We start from the raw sequence: 22,163 nt of genomic DNA on the forward strand, positions 1-22,163 counted from the left end.
GAAGTATTAGTGTATTTACTTCCATAGTTCATCTGTAGACAATGCTGGCCACCACCACCTTTACTTGGCTCTCCAGGACACCAGTTGATGTTGGAGAAACGTGATCCATCACTCCACAGCCAAACACCCTCCTGAACAAAACAATTTAACATGTTAAATTATAAACACTGGAAATTAAAGTGGTATGTCTTAATAACTTTTTAAGCAGTGTAATCAGCTACGTACATGTTGTGCGTCTGAGCCTCCAAGCCACGTTTGTGTAAACTCGTTAGTGATCCTGTATATCAACCAGTTACTCTGGTGAAAATGTACTGAAGTAGAAGTGAAAGTACTGGTCTATAAATCTACTCTAGTAAAAGTACAGTTACTCTGGCTAAAATATACTTAAATAGAAGTAACAGTACTGGTCTATAAATCTACTCTAGTAAAAGTACAGTTACTCTGACTAAAATATACTTAAATAGAAGTAACAGTACTGGTCTATAAATCTATTCTAGTAAAAGTACAGTTACTCTGGCTAAAATATACTTAAGTAGAAGTGAAAGTACTGGTCTATAAATCTACTCTTGGAAAAGTACAGTTACTCTGGTTAAAATGTACTTAAGTAGAAGTAACAGTACTGGTCTATAAATCTACTCGAGTAAAAGTACAGGTACTCTGGTTAAAATGTACTTAAGTAGGAGTAACAGTACTGGTCTATAAATCTACTCTAGGAAAAGTACAGTTACTTTGGTTAAAATGTACTTAAGTAGAAGTAAAAGTACTGGTCTATAAATCTACTAGAGTAAAAGTAAAAAGTAAGTCATATGAAATGTACTCTGATTACTGACTATAGGAATTATGGCAATGGCGAATTTGCCAAAATGTTGAAGTATCCCTTTAACGATAGTATCATCCGGTGTAAATGGCTCAAAATATGCTTTTTTAACCTCCTTCTTTGATTTGTCATGTTTTGTTCTCTATGAGGTCCAATCTATCAGAGCTCCTGTTAAATAAATCAGAAGTTACTGATTGAGGAGGTGATGGTGGGTCCTGAGGCTCAACCAGTTGAGAAGCACTGATGTAGCCCACACAGTTTTGTATGTTATCCACCCTGTTTTAGGTAAAACAAGTTTTTAGATCATTTCAGTCAACAGTACTACATTTCCCACAATCATAGAATGTCACAGAAACGTCTCTGATTGGCTGATCCCGGCGTTTTGCACCAAACTTTCGCGTTCTGTCCAGATTGGCCTCTACTAATGAATTTAACGTTTGTTTTTCAACAAAAGATGGTTTCAATGGGGAAATAAAGATATAAGGTTATCTGGAAGACAAAAGCAGGGACATTATCCACCTAGTTTTATGGCAACAGCACTACATTACCCACAATCCTACAGTGCCACAGTAACATCTCTGATTGGTGGAGCTTCACATTTTGGCTGTGGCTTCTACCAGTGAAGTGGCGGTCGGGGAAAAGTGGGCGGTTACTGTTGATCTCTGTGGTGATGACAGACGGCACCAGATCAGCCAGTAGAAATGTTTGAAAAAATCAGTGGCAGTGGACAGTTTCAGCCTGTAGAGGGCAGTCACTGCTCATTTTTAACACAAAAGTAGAATTTAAACTTTGTGCTAAAGAGTCAACATGTGGACCCTAACTGATCAACAGCACTACTACCCATATACATGTTTATATCTGACTACAGTTGTCTGAGGGTTTAGTTACTCTTTAAATGAACAGTACAGTAAATGAATAGTAATAATGCTTAAATGAATGATACATATCTCATATAAAAGAGGCAGAAGGTAACACAGTGTTTACATCATCAGGTAATTATTAACCCTCTGAGCACTGAAGCGTTTGGTCTCTCCAGGACTTTTTGTTTTAAAAAGCTTGTAAAACATCAGCCCTGTGGAGCACAGTCAAGCTCTGAACAGCCTTTCCTCAACAACCTGGGCTTTCAGAATATGTGTGCTGCAGTAATGTCACGTGAATGTCAAAAAAAATGGGACTATAGAGACAAAAGAAAAAAACTAAATGGAATTTAAAACTCAAAGATTTTAATGAATTTCATATGGTAACAATAATTACGAAGGCTTTTTTGCACAAACTTGTTGCCCCATCTCTTGTGGACCAAAAGTAAAAAAAAAAAAATTATCATTATGTGACAAAAAAAAATCTTCAAAATATTCACATATTTACAAAAAAGTCCTCATACTTATTTGAATTGGCTGATTTATGCCATTATTCAAAGCAGCTCTCTTTCTTCCTCTCTATTATTCAGGCGCTCTCCTGCATGATCTGCACAGTGACGAGCTGTTCATGTTACAATCAAACTTGACGCTACAATGGAAAAGTCTGCTATTGTTTGTCTCAGATAGTCACACAGCAAATATGGCAGTTAGCATCAGCCGCCAGTGGCAGAAATGAAAAAAAAAAAAAAAAATTTAAAACTGATAAAAAAAAATTCAATATCGGAGTTCCTGGTATGGATTTAATCTTTACAAACCGCTTTTACACACAAAAAATGTAAAAATGCATGAAATAATTAAGCTAATTAGCTAGTAGAATAAGGTTGTATTACACAACACTTCATCACAAATCTGTGGCTGAAGGTCAACGTTTTTCTCTGTTTCTGAAATAGATGTAAGATGTACGTTAATGCTGTAATATTTAAAATCCAAATCCAATTAAAATCATGTGATTTAGGCCGTTATCAGCGACTGTCTAACATATTCCATCAGCTATCTCTGCTGCTGTCACAGTCAGCAGACAACAGCAGAAACAGCCATTACCACCGCCATTACAAAGGCCAGCTACCATGTCAGCGGCCTCAAATCCACCGTAGGTTTCACCAATACTCTAACAGTGTGTATGACTCTTTAAAACGACACTGTCCACCGTGATGGTGCTTTGAAACTGCTTTCCATGCAAGAAGCACAAGGGTAAAGGGAAGATATGAGTCTCAAAGAAAGGAAATGGTAGGATCAGTCTGAGTTTCAGGCCTTGATGGTGCACAGTAAAGAAAAAAAAAGCATTGGCAGACACCTCTGTGACTTTGAAGCTGATATCTGAAGAATAAAGAGGGAATTATCCTTCCATTTATCCATCCTCTATACCACTAATCCTGTTTGGACTCACAGAGAGCTGTGGCCAATGAGAGGTCATTATTTTAGGGTTAAATGTTTGCAGTATTGACAGCAGCCAGATAAGTTTAATGATGTTTTACAGATATTTGTATAGAATATAAGAAGCCAAACAGCACCTATTGTTCACTACATGTAGGATAAGAAATAGATAGAAGCCTTTTTCTTCAGACGTGTAGTCCAAGTGAAGTGTTCAGTGGTCTTATCATGCAACTATGGCGTAACAACAATGAGTAACTGTTTCACTCTGGAGAACAGAATTTGAAAAGAAAATATCAACATTTTGATCAGATTTGGGCTCTTTTCCCACAGATACCCACAATATCGACAAATGTCAAATAAAACCGTCTCTGGCTCCACCGTCTTCACTGAGACAACAGGCAGCCATCAAGAAAAACACATCAGTAGTCCCTTGGAATCCGTCTGGTTTTGACCATAGACTGCAGAATAAAATTGGACAAACCCTGTGTGACATCAGCCGTCTGCTGACAATAGGTGGACTCAAATGTCTCTTGAAGCCAATACATGGTGGCTTCCATATTGAAATCGTGGTCTCAACTGAACTTTGGGTCAACCTAACGGCAAAAGTGAGGTTTTTCCTAAATATAATCTAAACCATTGTGGTACAAAAAAACTTAACCCCTCCTTACAGTGAGAGCACATGAAGACATTAACTAATGAGACACGTTTGTTTTGTTTTTTTTTACCAGGCTGTAAACCAGTTTAATTCTACTGTAAAAACCGGCTGTTTAACAGGTGTCCAGACTGGACTGTTTCTGCAGCCAGCCTCAAGTGGACTCTTGCGGTATTGTAATTATTTGCATTTCCACATTGATTTCATTTCTCAGCACCGGAGGTTGCCGCTTGGTTTTGACCTGGAAAGAAATCAGAATAACTCTTTTTAAATCAATAAAATCACTGAGAGTTTTTTTTCCTAATGACGTCATGCCAAACAGTCTGAATCCTCCACTAAATAAAGATGTGTGCAGTACCTTAAAGTAGCAGTAGAGGGCAGTGTCGTATATCAGCAGACTACCAAGCAGGACCACACATCTGATGATCAGGTCTCTCAGAGGGTCTGAAACAGATTTGACATCATCACATTTGGTCATGAGACTCATCTATCAAAGACAAAGTCAGTTCAACACCTACAAACCACTGAGTCAGAGTCAAGTTAAAATTTATGAAGCTTTCCACTGGAAAATTTAAATCTAGAAGTGCCATTCATTTATCTCAGCAGCCCTGAAGTCATAAAAACAGGAACGTTTCTGAAATCTGACAGGGATTTAGTAAATATCTTCATCAGGGACGTCCTGATCAGGACCTCAGTATCAGATCAGAGCTGATTTTGGCATTTTAACTGATCAAGAATCAGAAACCTGAGCTGATTTCTCCGCCCCCATCATTTCCATCAGCTGTCACTAACTGGGAACACCTGAGTAGAACGACAACACACCAGTAACGTAGCAGCATTAGCAACCCCATGGCTAACATGTCAGCAGTGTGGAGGAAGTTTTAATGTGACTAAAATGATAATGAGCTGTTCTTGTCTGAGGGGATGTTGAAATATTTAGTCACATGTGAGCAGAAATGAGTGAACACCTGCTCAGATAAGAGAGTCTTACAGCACTGAGTGTGAATATACTGGTGGAGAGTGACAGTCACTGTTTGAGCCAGATAATCAGAGAAGTTACCTCCGACAGTGAGAGAGAGAGTCTGGCTCTCTGAGGAGAAGTTATGGGAGAAAGCATGGAGGTGATAAACGCAGCTGTACTGCCCTCCGTGGCTCTGGTTTGCAGTAGGAAACAGGAAATGGGCAGAATGGTTGACCACTGTCAGGGTGTAGCTCTGTGTTGTGTTGGAGTCAGAGAAGATGAGCTGGAAATCTCCTCCTTCATACTGAGGTTGGACGGAGCATGTGATGTTGAAGCTAGTGCCAATGAGGGCCTGGTAGCCCTGCGGCGTGGCCTCGGAGGCCCCGTCAGTGGAGAAGGAGAAGGTGATGTTTGGCTTTTCAAGCAAATCTGGAGAAACAAACAGACATAATGGGAGGACATAAGAGGACATGTTACTTTATTACAGCTCCAAGACTCCAGGGACCGATGCTCTCAGACCTCTGATGTAAACATCACTGATTGATTCACATCAGTTTATCAGAGTTTTTTACCCAATGACTTGTGATTTAATTCTGCTACTCTAAAAAAATTCAATCTTCAGATCTTCAATGTTTTAAACAACTAGGGGTCAGTTTTTATTGTGATATATGGCTCTTAATTCTGGAATATTCATGTCTACCTGACAAAGGTGTTCCTCTATTAAATGTTATAGTAGAGATCTAATCATAATTGTCCTGCTGTTCTTTAACTGATGCTGTCATTGATGTCTTGCAGCTCTGAAGTGATTCCCTCTATGTTAGGTGGATTTTGTAGTCTTGTTGCTCCGGTTTAGATAAAGGTGTAAAGGTTGATGTTGCACACTGACACACCCACATACAGGTACCCATAATCCTCATGCATTCAGGGCCTTTTCTTCTTGTTATTAATCTCTTCCTGCACATCATATTTATCTGTGCATCTCCTTTTAATGGTGAAAACATAAAACTGAACTGAAAATCAAATAGAAAGTTGTTTTCTATGCAGTTGTAGAAACTGAAGTCATACATTCATAGTAGGACTCAGGATACCAAATTCAGATGTGATGTTTAGTATTACCTGAGCAGATCACCTCAAGGACGTTGTCGCTGGAATAAGTTCTATAATCTACACATTGAAACAGAGAGGACGCAGTCTGGACACAGGAACCTCTGATCCACCACACCGGTCTTTTATCATCACGTTCCACTACTCTTGTTGAAACAGCAGAACCACATTTCAGAACTGTACACACTACAGCTGCAGACCTCTGGTCCCAGTGAGAACTCTTCTCTGCCAAAGGTCTCCACTCCTCCATGTGTTTCATCGCCAGTGTTCCTGCACACCGGCTGGGCTCTCCCACCAACCTGTAATTATCTGGATCTAAACAGACAAGAACAGAATCATTAAAGGAAGTGACCTAGTGAGTTAAATCAAAGCTATGTCTGCTCTCTTACTTTCACAGGAGAGTCCAACAGCTTTACGAGGTGAGCAGGTGTTTCTAACTGAGCCAGATCCTCCACAGTCCAGGAGAGCAGACTCGTGGCCTTCACACTGGAACTTCTTAGTCCAGAACGGAGCCTCCACTTCTCCAAACATTCCCCCCTTGAAGACTGAAGGAGCCCCACAGCCCAGCTCCCTGCAGACCACCTGAGCGCCCTGCAGGTCCAAGTCCTCCTCACACACTGGGGACCAGCGCTGGTCAGACCTCACCTCCAGTCTGCCTGAACACAGACCAGTCCCGTTCACCAGTCTGACAGAGTCTGTGGAGATTTCAGGAGAGAGACAGAGAACTTGATCACAATCTAAAACCAGGCCTTTCTCTTCACTGGTTCCTGTCCAAACAGGTCAAGTCTAAAAAGGTCAGAATCTTGAAGAACTCTGTGGGAGGGTTAAAAGAACAAATGTCTTCCTAAGAACGCTTGGTGAAGGAGGAATCAGAGCTTTCATGGATGATGATACCAGAGCAGCTGATTTCCAGGCCTTAAAGACCCTGTAAAGTGAAATCCAAAGTTTTTGTCTTAACACTCTAGATATGTTGGAATATGGTTGCTGTAAATGTGTGAAAACACTGAGATCTACATGTGACTGAATTCTGGATTTAGGCCATTTCACCTCTTTCCTGGCTTGGTTTCCTGTGGGCGGGGCCAATGTGTAACACTACAATATTGTGGAAGGAAGCAGTCGCCTGGAGCAGGGACTTCTGGGTTCATTTTGTGCAAAGGAATTCACTCTTGTATCATTCTATAATGTTCGTTTCATTGCAAAGTTATAGTTATGCATGTTTTGTTTATTGGTTCATGTTTTAATGGGAAAGTATTTTTCCAAGTATGACACCATGAGTGAGGGGGTTAATGCTGCAGACTACCCTGCCTGTCTATATCATTATCTGTGAACCTATAAAAAAAGGATGGCTGCTCATGCTTACTGCGTGAGGGCTTGTTAACCTCATTCAACTTATCTATGAGCCACTCCTCATCAGAGTTTGCTACAATCTAAAATCACAGAGCAGTTCATCTCAGTACAGTCAGTCGTCACAGTGGTCTATGGATCATATAAAGCATCCTAGCAGAGATTTGAACAGACTATCTCTTCTTTTAAGGTCAACAAAAGGTCAAGAGACAGGCTAATGGCATGAGTGCCTTCCTCAATTCAAACTGTAACATTTCAAAATCTGAGAGGATCATATTCATCCTGAGTGGGCATGGTATCAGCTCAATCAACAGACACGCCCACATCATCCTGAAGCAGATTTTACTGCCTCATTTTTCATGATTTGTAGCTTAATTTTATAAACTTGGAGATCCTTTATTTGACTGAAATTTGCCCTGGGGGTTCATAACACAGTGATCTATCATACATCAAACATATATACAGATTTATTTTAACTTCACAGGGTTTTAATCACTGGACCATCCCATGTTCCACACATTCCTCTTATTAAAAAAAGCTGTTTGAGCGCCACAAAGATCACCTGTTTGATGATCAAATGTCTTTTTCTCACATATGCTGTTATCAAAATGTTTCTGAATGAGCACAGCTCTTTGAATAATGTTTCTCCTTTCAACTCTAACTCACAGTTTACCATTACAGAGGTACAAACAAGGTCTAAAGGCAACAATAGTTACCACTCATTCAAATGTCAATTTCTGGAAAGAGAACATAGAAGAGAAAATAAGCAGGACATGTTCATATGAGACTCTGTTAAGATAGTGATGTGAATGAAAAACAGACAGAAAGATTTGGGAACTAATGTGTTAATACTGATACCTGAGCAGGTGATTTCAAGCCCAAAAACGCTGGATCGATCCTCTGTGTTCACACATTCCTTTAATGTAGATTTAGACTCTACACAGTCAGGGTTGATCCCCCACACAGGTCTGTCAGAGGGTTCGTTTGTCACTCTAGATGAAACAGCGGAGCCACAGTCGAGTCTCCCACAAATCACAGCTGAAAACTTTAGAGTCCAGTAAGAGTGCGATGGATGCACTATCCTCCACTCTCCATGGTGTTTCCACTCTAGTCTACCAGAGCAGGTGCTGGATCCTCCAACCAACCAGACTTCATCAGGGTCTGACCAAAGACAAGGACATAGTTCAGAAAAGACAAAGGGGGTCTACTTCACCTCTCCTCCAGCAGCTCTACATTGAGTTGTGGAGTCCCTCAGAAGTCAAAGCTCAGCCCCGTTTTCTTCTCAGCTTTACATTTTTACATCAACTTCAATAATCCACACACACAATATCTTTACCACTGTAATGCTGATGACTTCTAGCTCCAATTACACACAAAAACTAAATCTGACTCTAAAGCAGGGTTGGACAACTGGTGGTCTCGGAGCCACTGGCAGCCCTCCACCTCGTTCAATGCAGCCCTGAAGTCAATATAAATTACCAATAAAATATTAACCTTAGGAAAACAGACAAAATCTGCCATGAAAGCATGAAAACAGAAAATTTTCTCACATGATCTATTGCTAATGGTATATGTTTAGATATTCTATTACATTTGTGTTATTTCATTAAAATTATTGCAAACAGTTTCAAATTTCCTTTGATTTTGAGAGAAAATAGGAAAATGCAAAATGACTGATATGAGTGATCCAGATTTGGAGAGTTAGTTCAACTTCAACCCAACAACTGGTGTGGTCTTCCTGGTCTTCCTAGTCTGTTGTCTCTTTAAGTCTCAGCTCAGAATAATTGGTACGTCTATATCAGAGTCTACCTGTGCTCCTCCTCTCTCTTCCTGTTTCTTTCATATTCCTGTTCAATCATGCTTTCATCTGTGTGTGTCTCAGTCAGCTGCTCCACTTTCAAATGTGCTTTTAATCATTCATTTCACTCATTTATACTTTCACTGGGACAACAAAGGCAAGTCAATCAAAGCTCCAGCTCTACCTGAGCAGGTGAGCCCAACAGCTGTAGCAGGTGGACAGGTGTTCCCAGTCAACCCTGACTCTGGACAGTCCAGGAGAGCAGACTCAAGGCCTTCACACTGGAACTTCTTAGTCCAGAACGGAGCCTCCATTTCTCCAAACATTCCCCCCTTGAAGACTGAAGGAGCCCCACAGCCCAGCTCCCTGCAGACCACCTGAGCACCCTGCAGGTCCAAGTCCTCCTCACACACTGGGGACCAGCGCTGGTCAGACTTCACCTCCAGTCTGCCTGAACACAGACCAGTCCCGTTCACCAGTCTGACAGAGTCTGTGGAGATTTCAGGAGAGAGAGAGAGAACTTGACCACAATCTAAAACCAGTCCTTTCTTTTCACTGGTTCCTGTCCAAGTTCAGCTGTAGGAGGATGGTAACAGGCTGAGAAAAGCAGCACATTTACAATGATGATCAGATGAGCAACAATGCAGGGAATGACTGAAATGGTGACAAAGATCTCCATAGGTTCACACAGAATTAGACAAGAGCTACAGAACTCACTGAAACAAAGTAACACTGTGCCTCGTTCTCCCACATTAACCTGAGACTTTTGTTGATTTTTGTTCTTAAGAGTTTTCAGAGAAACCTTGGTGGGATTGATGACACATTGTTAAGCTGATGAATTGTTCTCACAGGTGTTCTTAGATTGATGAATGCCAGGTGCTCATGAACTACAAGAACCTGCATCTTTCCCCTAATGAGCATAGAGACACACCCCTTTTTTGCCCATATAAGGCCATGAGACTGCAGAGCTGTGTGCAAACACAGATGGTAAGCATGAGTGAGTGGAGAAGTGGTCAAATGTCAGTGATTTCCACATTAAAATAAAGTGTGAAGGTAACTGCCCTCTGGACTCCAAATATCAGAAATACTTTGAGAGTTCTAAAGAGGAAGTAACGCTGCTCAAAATGACCCTAAAAACACAATTCAGTTCTATTTTTAGCAGCAGTCATGGACATAAATATAAGCTCCAAACACATGAATGTGGATGATAACACTGGTTCAGACAGCGCTTTCATCAGACAACATGCAGAATGAAACCTTCTATTTCACTGTGTCATTCTGAAACACACTGGAGTGCTGATGGGAGCAAAACTAAACATTTGATCCTCTCAGATCAGCTCTCAGATGTTCACAAGAGAGCTCTGGAGTCTTCTTAGCTTTGCTTCTTTGAGGACAACAAATCAAAGATGAGAAATATTTGGTAGAGGTCAGAATGTTGAAGAACTCTGTGGGAGGGCTCAAAGAACAAATGTCTCCCTAAAAACGCTTGGTGAAGGAGGAATCAGAGCTTTCATGGATGATGATACCAGAGCAGTTGATTTCCAGGCCTTAATCACTGGACCATCTCATGTTCCACACATTACTCTTATTAAGAAAAGCTGTTTGAGCTCCACAAAGGTCACCTGTTTGATGATGAAATGTCTTTTTCTCACATTTGCTGTTAACAAAGTGTTCCTGAATGAGCACAGCTCTTTCAATAATGTTTCCCTTTTTCAACTCTAACTCACAGTTTACCATTACAGAGGTACAAACAAGGTCTAAAGGCAACAATAGTTAGCACTCATTCAAATGTCAATTTCTGGACAAGAGAACATAGAAGAGAAAATAAGCAGGACATGTTCATATGAAACTCTGTTAACATAGTGATGTGAATGAAAAACAGTCAGAAAGATTTGGGAACTAATGTGTTAATACTTATACCTGAGCAGGTGATTTCAAGCCCATAAGAGGTGGAATAATCCTCTGTGTTCACACATTCCTTTAATGTAGATTTAGACTCTACACAACCAGAGATGATCCACCACACAGGTCTGTCAGAGGATTCCTCTATCGCTCTAGATGAAACAGCAGAGCCACAGTCGAGTCTCTTACAAATCACAGCTGTTTCCTTTAGAGTCCAGGAAGAGAAAGAAGGCTTCACTGGTCTCCACTCTCCATGGTGTTTCCACTCTAGTCTACCAGAGCAGGTGCTGGATCCTCCCACCAACCGGACTTCATCATCAGGGTCTGACCAAAGACAAGGACATAGTTCAGAAAAGACAAAGGGGGTCTACTTCACCTCTCCTCCAGCAGATCTACAGTAAGTCGTGGAGTCCCACAGAAGTCAAAGCTCAGCCCTGTTCTCTTCTCAGCTTTACATTTTCACATCAAGTTCAATAATCCACACACACAATATCTTTACTACTGTAATGCTGATGACTTGTAGCTCCAATTACACACAAAAACTAAATCTGACTCTAAAGCAGGGTTGGACAACTGGTGGTCGGGGAGCCACTGGCGGCCCTCCACCTCATTCAATGCAGCCCTGAAGTCAATATAAATTACCAATAAAATATTAACCTTAGGAAAACAGACAAAATCTGCCATGAAAGCATGAGAACAGAAACATTTCTCACACGATCTATTGCTAATGGTATATGTTTAGATATTCTATTACATTTGTGTTATTTCTTTAAAATTACTGCTAACATTTTCAAATTTCCTTTGATTTTGAGAGAAAATAGGAAAATGCAAAATGAGTGATCCAGATTTGGAGAGTTAGTTCAACTTCAACCCAACAACTGGTCTGGTCTTCCTGGTCTCTTCAAGTCTCAGTTCAGAATAATTGGTACGTCTATATCAGAGTCTACCTGTGCTCCTCCTCTCTCTTCCTTTTTCTTTCATATTCCTGTTCAATCATGCTTTCATCTGTGTGTGTCTCAGTCAGCTGCTCCACTTTCAAATGTGCTTTCAATCATTCATTTCACTCATTCATACTTTCACTGGGACAACAAAGGCAAGTCAATCAAAGCTCCAGCTCTACCTGAGCAGGTGAGCCCAACAGCTGTAGCAGGTGGACAGGTGTTCCCAGTCAACCCTGACTCTGAACAGTCCAGGAGAGCAGACTCGTGGCCTTCACACTGGAACTTCTTAGTCCAGAACGGAGCCTCCACTTCTCCAAACATTCCCCCCTTGAAGACTGAAGGAGCCCCACAGCCCAGCTCCCTGCAGACCACCTGAGCACCCTGCAGGTCCAAGTCCTCCTCACACACTGGGGACCAGCGCTGGTCAAACCTCACCTCCAGTCTGCCTGAACACAGACCAGTCCCGTTCACCAGTCTGACAGAGTCTGTGGAGATTTCAGGAGAGAGAGAGAGAACTTGACCACAATCTAAAACCAGTCCTTTCTCTTTACTGGTTCCTGTCCAAACAGATCATGTCAGAAAGGTCAGAATGTTGAAGAACTGTGTGGGAGGGCTCAAAGAACAAATGTCTTCCTAAGAACGCTTGGTGAAGGAGGAATCAGAGCTTTCATGGATGATGATACCAGAGCAGCTGATTTCCAGGCATTCATCACTGGACCATGCCATGTTCCACACATTCCTCTCGTTAAAAAAAAGCTGTTTGAGCTCCACAATGATGGACTCCAGACCACCTGTTTGATGATCAAATGTCTTTTTCTCACATTTGCTGTTATCAAAGTGTTCCTGAATGAGCACAGCTCTTTCAATAATGTTTCTCTTTTTCAACTCTAACTCACAGTTTACCATTACAGAGGTACAAACAAGGTCTAAAGGCAACAATAGTTACCACTCATTCAAATGTCAATTTCTGGATATTAGAACGTAGAAGGGAAAATAAGCAGGACATGTTCATAGTGATGTGAATGAAAAACAGTCAGAAAGATTTGGGAACTAATGTGTTAATACTGATACCTGAGCATGTGATTTCAAGCCCATAAGAGGTGGAATAATCCTCTGTTATCACACATTCCTTTAATGTAGATTTAGACTCTACACAGTCAGGGATGATCCACCACACAGGTCTGTCAGAGGATTCCTCTATCGCTCTAGATGAAACAGCAGAGCCACAGTCGAGTCTCTTACAAATCACAGCTGTATCCTTTAGAGTCCAAGAAGGGTAATCAGGATCCACTGGTCTCCACTCTCCATGGTGTTTCCACTCTAGTCTACCAGAGCAGGTGCTGGATCCTCCCACCAACCGGACTTCATCATCAGGGTCTGACCAAAGACAAGGACATAGTTCAAAAACACAAAGGGGGTCTATTTCACCTCACCTCCAGCAGATCTACAGTAAGTCGTGGAGTCCCTCAGAAGTCAAACCTCAGCCCTGTTCTCTTCTCAGCTTTACATTTTCACATCAAGTTCAATCATCCACACATACAATATCTTTACCACTGTAATGCTGATGACTTCTAGTTCCAATTACACACAAAAACTAAATCTGACTCTAAATCATCACAACTGTCCGAACAAATTTTCCTTCAAGTCTATCAAAACAAAACTGAATGATCAGGGGAGGGAGGACACACAAACTCAGAGTCAGAGTAGGGCCCCACCTCTCCACAGCACTCAGCCTCAACAACAGCTCCCCACAAGGATGTGCACTGAATCCCCTGCTTTACGCTGTCTACACACATGACTGTCCCCCCACCCACCCAGGCAACTCCATCATGAAGTATGCAGACGACACAACACCTGCACCTGCAGGTGTGTGATCTTACCTGCAAGTTTTAGTAAGTTTCAAAGCTGTGCGGGGGCCCCTGTGTTTTTCTTTATTTTATATATTTCATAATATGAAGTGTCAGTGTGCTTTGAATGTTGGCAGAAAAAAATAACACATGAAACTGAAGATGTAGAGTAGGTGCTTCTTCAAAGCTACCTGCGCCTCTATTCATCGGTGCCACATATGTGATAATGCAGCAATGTGCACGCTGTTAGACAGGTACGCATGCACACAAGCACTCAAATACTTTGCTTTCATTCACAGACACACCGGCTTTCATTCCAATGCCAACCTACTGTCTAAGACTTAGCTCAGGGAGAGGGGTGGGAAAAGTCTGCAATGAATACATATAGTGGTAGAAGCAGAAAATTGCTCCTGTTGTAAAATTTGATAAATGACGTCATCAGGAAGGGAATCCCACTGCAAACAAACTTTGCAGTCACAGGCTTCAAAGTGGAAAAAGAAGACAATGCATGATCTTCACGTTGTAAACGAGCGGGATCAAAAACAGAAATCTGAATGGGTTTCAATGCGCACACTTTTGTGCTAAGGAGAACAATAGGGTGGCTGTTGCGTAACTATTGTCTACAATGTGACAACTTTTTTTTTTTTTTTTTTAAACACCCCAAAAAACAAACTTGACATTAGTTATCAACAATATGCATAAAATTTTTTTTAAAAATTACATAGAAAAACAAAATTCAAAAGCACACTAGTGTGCAAGGAGAATCATAATTTTTTTTCTCAGGGAGAAATTATTATTACAGAATTATTTAAATTCAGTGCACTGACGTCTTGATTGCAGCGTATTTTTCAAAAAGTTTCGGCATCCTGAATAATTTGATAAGACTCACACTGATAATAAGTTGACACCAATAAAATAGAAACACACTATTGCCACAGACATTGACTGAGACTTAATTCATCATGATACAGTCAGGATTCAACAGGTCATAGAAGCAGCGTTATCCCTTACAATGTGTTCTCCATGTCAGTGGATGGTCTTAAAAGGTCATATCTTTATGGTGGATGAAGTCACAAACAAAAAGGTGCAAATATTAAAAGGGAACAACCTTTGAAAAATAGACCACATTCCTGAAATCTAAAGATTCACCTTTCAGACATCGTCAGACTGCTGTGTGCATGCATAAAAGTAGAGGACGTTAAAATGATTAGCCTAGGTGTCCTTTACTTTAATAACAAACTGGAAAATAAAAAACAAACTATTACAGAAGAAATAAAGTGTTAGCACCAAACATTTCATGGGAGAGGATCCCTAAAACCCCAAATGTGGCATAATCTAATGTAATTTTTTAACTTCCTTCCCTTGTAACTTTAAGAAAAGTTACAAGGTAACTGTGTAAACTGTCATCATGACTCAATTGCACTTTGTAAAATATATTTTCTTTAGAGAACCTGTTTATACCAATCTTTAATATAGAAGTAGTTCATTTAAGGGGCCCAGCAGTAATGTTGTCAGATACTCAGAAAAACAACCGGAGCCTGCTGGTGACAAAATTAAGAATGTGTTGAAGCGGCAGGCTGATGCAGTCTACGTGTTAAGAATATAATAAATCATTTTATTTACTCCAAACACTTTTGATTTTGTCTGTCACCACACTGAACAGAGAAAAATGGAATCACTGTAGAAGTTCTACAGTTCGGATCAACAGGAAGTCAAATTTACCTGAGCAGTTGATCTGCAGGTTTCTAGAATATGACGGTGGTTCAGTCCTTGAGGAGTTCTCTGGTCGTCCCAGTGAAAGTACAGAACCACAGTCCAGCTGTCTGCACAGCGTCTCTGCAGATGTCAGGTTCCACTCAGACAGAGAAACATTTACTGCTCTCCAGTCACTTCCATCTCTCCTCTCCAGGATCCCAGCACAGTGGCTGGCTCCACCCACCAACCTGACATCATCAGGAACCGCTAAACAGAGACACACAGGTAATCAGTGCACAGTTAAAGACAAAGGAAGACAGGAAACCCTCTCACTCCTCCTCTATGTGTCTGTAAGTTTGTGTCTTCAGCCCAGAGCTCTGAAGAGAGCAGAATAGAAATACAACTGCACACACGGAAAAACTGACCACAAGATTACTGAGACGAAATGGCGGTCCACTCTGAGACACTCTGATGTGATCCAAATCCTTTATCAAACAGGGATGAAGGCAATTTAACTGCAGCAAGTCTTCATCAGGACAGCTGCTGTTTCTACCATGGCCTCTATCTGAAATCAATCTGCTCCTTCATTATTTCATTTTCTGCTCTTTCATGCTCATCCTCTCATCCAGAGAGAACCTGATCCTGGTTCTAATGTTCTAGACCGTTCTGACCCATGCAGCTCTCACCCTCCTCTACCTATACAAAGACAGTGAACATGTTGTCAGGTCATAGTCACATTTATAAGCTTCATGATAGAAACTAAAGGAGCCAGAGCACACAGCAGAGACATGCATCCATCACTGACAGCTGAGCTCAGTGATATCTAGGGCACATGTTCCCTTCCCAATACCATATTTCATACTTCAAACATGAGTAAACACATGCTATCCAGTCAGATTTACAGACACTAAATGGACTTAAGGTTCAAAAGCACTGTTTTAAAGATCTTTAACACCACAGGCTGGATGTCAGTATAGACCAGTGAAGCAGTGGGAGCATTTTAGGGTTAAATGTCTGACGTCAAACGCCACTGTTCTCTACAACTGTTGTTGTAAACTGGATATAAAACAGACATGACGTGGTCTTAGATAATTATTAATTCACTGTCTGAATATTCAGTGGCTTTCAGGGGAGCCCCATTTCCTCTTCACACCACGGTTTTCCAAGTCACATTTCTAATGGATTTTTATTCATTTATTTGGATCCCCATCAGCCTCTACCTACGACCTGCCCGAGGAGATAAGGCACGCTGAATCAGTTGATCATTTGAGTCGTTTACTGTCTTCCCTCTTTTGATCATTTTTCTTTCTTAGATCTTCTACTTCTCCGTCAAATCTGACCTTAAAGCCTCTCTGTCTGCTCTTATTCTTACTGATACTTATGCGATATTTCTACTTCTCCTATTTGGTTTTAAGAGCCCTCCCCACCTGCTTTTATTGTGTCCCCCTCTGCTGAAGAGGCAAGTATGGAGCAAGAACACTATTAACGATTTTCACTGGTCCATGAGAGCAAGTTTAGTGGAAGCTTGAAGCTTCTCATTGGTCAATGAAAAGCTTTGCACACTGAGAAAGCAGCAGCTGTGATGATTCATTAGAATAAATCTATAAAGACTCTGATTTTCAGAGAGGTCAAAAATAAGGAACAAAAGGCGTTCCCTATCAGTTCAGTCAGGAACGTGCACTTTAGCTTCCAATAAGGAATGATTCCTGATTTTAAGGGGCGGTTGGCAACCCAAAATTAAACAACTTAAGTATCGCACAACAAGTTTAATAAAAAATATATAATAAAAACTATCAGAGGACACAAGTTTTTTTACCCACAAAATCCTTGAGAAAAAAGCCCACCTCACTGATGAGTTCAGGGACTGTCGTAACTCTGGGTCTTATTTCAGTGCAGCGCTGCCACACATGAATGACCTGAGCAGGAATAGATGCAGAATTCTGCTGATTTGTGGGATTTATTAAGTAATAAATAAGCAAACAAGCAACATATTTCAGATCAGAGCTGTGTTGTAGATAACAAGATGCTTATTAAAGTGATTTAAGGTTGGATTAGGAGACTTCTGCGTATGACTCAGTGACTGGAAAACAAGTGTATTAAAGAAATGTACTTTCATGGCTAAAAATACACTTTCCCTCAAATCTCCATCAAAACTACTGAAGATCAGCAGGTGACACCGTGCCGGTGCTGAGGTTAGAAGACCAGAGACACAACAAGGGTTAGTTTACAGTAAGTTATCAACTCTTCATAATGTGAAGACCAGAGCCAAAGATTGGCTACCAGTGATCAGATATTCATAAATTCAAAGAATCATTACAGACAGGATTATACCGTAAATCTACTGTCCCGCTCATATTATCCACATATGCCATTAATTCATGTCAAAGCCTCTCATTAATGAGATTAATTTCCTTAATCTCTTAGTTATACCACAGGTGTGAGGGTCCTACCTGAGCTCCAGAGCCACAGAAACACTATCAGCACTCTCTGATCCATCACTGTCACCTCAGCAGCCTGTCCCTCTCTGTGTCCCTCCCCGGCTGTTCGTCTTCTTTATCAAGCCTTCACGTCCTGCCCACTGACACTCATCGGCCTTTTTTTCTAATCTATTTCCTGTTCAGCTCATACTTTTAATCACAAACTAGTTTTAAAAAAGCAGAAAGACACCAACATTTATAACCAAGTGATAGAAAAATATCCCAGCAGCCATCAGTCAGATCAACAAGTCCAGCTTTATCCCTCAAGTTCAAAAATGCTTCATTGGCATTAATGGTTAAAAAGAAAACAGTCAAAGCAGAAACTAGTGCATGAAATAATTTATCCAGTGAGGATAACATGGATTCCATATCTGGGTCAGGTGTGTGATCCCAGAAGGGCCGAGGGTTTCTGACCTGACAGTGTGAGCTGTATTTCACAGAGTTGGAAGTTTCTGCCATTTTTTTCAATGTTATGGATGTATGGACATTGTTTACATCGTCACCTTTGAAGAAGAATAAAGAGGGACTTGTTTCAGTGGCGTGGCAGGAAGATTTTTTTTGAGGAAGCCAAATAAGACAAGACCTTTAAATCTATACAGCTTTTAGACTGTTTTTCACTTAAAGAAAGTGTTGCTGCTGCTAATGTTGCCAGATATGCTTTTAAAGTTTGTTTTACTCACATGTATAGATGCAGCTAGGGATGCACCGATCCACTTTTTTACAGTTCCAATCTGATTCCGATAAATATGTGCCACTACGGATACTGATTCCGACATATATATATATTTTTTTTTTAACAATTATTATTGTTGTTGGTATAATGTGTGAGGTTACATGAGGCTGTAGTAAACCACCCAGCTCCTCTTATTAAAAAGCAAAATAATACAAAAATGAATTGAATTTAAATGAATTCTAAACAAATCTAGTTGAACTACTACTAAACATTGATGTACTAGTTGGTTAAACTAATTACCTATCATTTTTATGAACGCGTGCTTGAAATCCCTGTCTATAATGCTCTTTTAAACTGTAATGACCCTCCCGCCACTAGAGACTGCTGTAGCTTCAGTTAATGGCCGCAGCCTTCCTCTCTGACCCTTCACCCGGTGTCAACAATCAGTAGCCTATTGATGGCTAACGGCAGTTAGCGACAGTTTTCCAAAGGAGTAAATGGAAATAAAGTGGTATGTGGAATATGTGGTATATGTCCATCTTGTCCGCAGCTGCTCCTCAGATACGTTTTGAGCAAGATATAATGCTGGCAACAATAAGCCCCATTAGAATCTCACGGTTTCTCTTCATTTGGTCATCCTGCTTTTTTGTGCTAATGCTCCTTACTAACTTCAGGGCTTCGTCAATTCTTATACGTCCAAAAAGCTTCAGTTTCACAGCACAATCTATGTGACTTTTGATTTACCGTGCCTCTCAAACCTAGTTACTCTCCAAAAAAAATCAGCTTTACTACACTAAAGCTACACCCTGCAGAAATGTAGCAAGCTGAGCTACTAGTTACACTACAAAAGCAACTGCCCTACTTTGAAGCTATTCTAAATTATTATGTATCTTTCATATATTATTGTCTTTATTGTTGCTAATTTTAATGTTATAAACTTTTTTGTCTATGCTAACTCTGTGTGATTAGCTGGGCTGCTCTGTTGAAGATACTGACTTTAGTAAAACATAATTGATCTTATATTAAGGTATATTTCTAAAGCTGTGTAGGTTTAAGAACCCACTACCAAGCGGTGTAAAATAATTAAAAATAGCCCAGATTTTATATGTTTTATCACTAAAGAGCTCACTATGTGTAGCCTGTGCATCACTTATTTTAAAATTATTAAGAATTTTATTCTTTTTTGAGACATTCTTTATAAAGACGAAGGTTACATGTGATAAAGGCATATTATTTTTTCTGAAACCATGTTACTATAATACCTATACACTTTTGAATGCAGAACTACTTTAAACATTGCATCTTTGAATTGTAGTTTTACTCTTAGATCAATGATCTGGACCCTTTTCCACCATTTAAATTATATTATATACAATTCTTTTACCAAAAATAACCTGTCTCCATCATTATCAGCCTCACAGTTTAAAGACATTTTAAGGCAATATTTTCATCTGCATCATTATCTGATCACTGTCATGTTGAATTTAGTTTGTGCTGCTGCCTTCTTTCTGTTTTAGTCTTGATAAAGTTACCTGCTCATTCTCTCAAAGACCTTAAGAATCACGCAGCTCTGATCTCACTTACCAACATGATCAGAACGCTACGTTATAATGAGTCATAACAAACTGGAGCAAACGAGGCAGAGGATGAAACCACTCCAATTATGGACAAATATTATCTTAAGTAGGAGTAAAGTTGTTTGATGTACTGTTTAGATGTGTTCTCGAGCTTTAGCCACACACCTACCCGTCATCCACGTCTGAGTCAGAGGGCTCCAGGTAGTAGACCCATCCCATGCAGCAAGTTTTGGGCTCCAGTTCCCCTAGAATGCACGGACATGGCGCATCTGATGCTCAGTAACAGCTGGAAAGAGGTTTAAAGTTCTGTCGTTAAATAAAGGTGCAGAATGCTCTTGTTACTGTTACTGTTACCTTTCTCGGGGGTTTGTTTTGTTATTTTACCCAGGATTCACCTGTTTTTCCTCGAAGGTAGTTCATGCAGCTGTAGGGACGATGCATTCTTGCTCATGATGTCAGCGTCGCGCAGGAGTACGGAGTAAAGACCATTCTGAGGCGTAGCCCAACGTGGACAAACTGGAAATGGAAAGTAAATCAGCACGGCTTGGTTTGGATAGGCTGTGATCGGCCATGACTGGATCAAAAGTCATGGTGGAAAAGCTCAATGATAGGACTGTAGCTAAATTCAAGGAAGCTTTTCCAGCTCCTTGGAACTATATGGCACAAGCTCTTGTCCCTGATTCTACACCCCCGTCTACTCTCATGATGCTTCAGCACTCAGATCACAACTAGGAACTTTTATTACATAGGATTTGTTGGCAGTAGCATATTTATCATTTATTTAATCTAGCTTTAGCTACTGTGTGCTTGTTCTGCAGAGACGCTCTGCAGAACAAGCACAATTGCTGTATGTTGCTGTTTTTACAGATGTCACACCTGTAGAGGAGAGAGCACACTGTTTACATTATTACAAAAATCATGATTCAATCAAGAGAGGCCAGACGAGGAGAAAACTAAAGGACTAGCAGGAACATTCCTGGGAAAAGTCTGAGAGAAGAGCTGAGCTGTTTGTGGTCACAGATGCAGCTCACTTGAGTAAACTTAGAAAGTTTTTAGGAGTTCTATGCATGTGTGAATAGAGCTTTACATTGTTATACTAATGACGGCACCCAGTCATTAATACAGTTGTTACAGTTCTCCTTTACTATCTCTTACTTTTATGCACTAGTTCACCTTTACAACCTGTTTGCACCTTGCTGCTTCTTATTTGATTTCTCTCTATTTGTGTGCTGTTAAATATAGAAAGCTGTTTTTAGTCATCAGTTGTCTCTAAGGGCTGGTCTATCTGTCTTTGAGTGAAAAAAAAACTACATCCTGTCACGCAGCACACCAGCTCTTATTGCTCAATGTTTTTATCAGATTGATTTTGAGTTTTGGAAAATGTGACACAGCTGTGAACCTGTGGGGGAGCTTACTTAGAAATGTTTGATAAGAAGTGGCACTCAGATGGTTTGGTTGATATTTTTCTTCTTACCAGAAATCAAGTGACAGGATGATGAGTTTAAAAAATAAAAACGGACACAACTGCTACTTATATAACTAAATATCTAAAGTTGACCAACTAAAATAAGAATTAAAATTCTCCAGTCTTTCACTGGTATGTGTGTATAATGTATACATTTTATCATCCGTCTTACCAAAGTCTGACTGAGTCAAATGAATGTCGTTCAACTCTTCAGGCCAGATGTCATAAACTATAAAAAATACACGACATAAAACATTATGAACTTGTATAAATACATGTGTATATACATATACATTAATTTACATTAAAAATTATCTTCAAAGTAAAAATAACTATAGTAATTTTAATGATATAAAAACCTATATGGTTCATTTGGAAAGGATTAAAGGTTAGGTTAAGATCTTATTATTATTTTACAGTGATAAGAATAAGTGATAAGCTGTTTGCATCAATACTACAAATGCAAAATCTGACTTTCAAACAAATGCACACCATTTTTCTAACAAACCATGCTTCATAAACTAATACGACATGCCCTACGATTAAAAACTAACAGAATTCATGAACACAGAGACTTAAATCATACAGTGACAAGCCCGAAGTTCTACAAAGAAAAAAA

The 22,163-nt window shown here is 40.1% G+C and overlaps 1 protein-coding gene across 1 annotated transcript; it reads right to left on the reverse strand.

Moving 5' to 3' along the window:
- Positions 1-3,860: 3,860 nt before the first annotated feature.
- On the reverse strand, positions 3,861-12,536 carry LOC121504328 (scavenger receptor cysteine-rich type 1 protein M160-like). The gene is made up of 10 exons (XM_041779040.1): positions 12,494-12,536; positions 11,990-12,295; positions 10,888-11,193; positions 9,152-9,457; positions 8,028-8,330; positions 6,215-6,520; positions 5,838-6,140; positions 4,821-5,150; positions 4,119-4,204; positions 3,861-4,001 (listed from the first exon to the last, which is right to left on the reverse strand). The coding sequence occupies exons 1-10, from the start codon at positions 12,534-12,536 to the stop codon at positions 3,915-3,917; spliced, it is 2,376 nt and encodes a 791-aa protein (XP_041634974.1). The 3' UTR covers positions 3,861-3,914.
- Positions 12,537-22,163: the final 9,627 nt, after the last annotated feature.

This window comes from Cheilinus undulatus, linkage group 22 (genome assembly GCF_018320785.1).
Source record: "Cheilinus undulatus linkage group 22, ASM1832078v1, whole genome shotgun sequence".
NCBI lineage: Eukaryota > Metazoa > Chordata > Actinopteri > Labriformes > Labridae > Cheilinus > Cheilinus undulatus.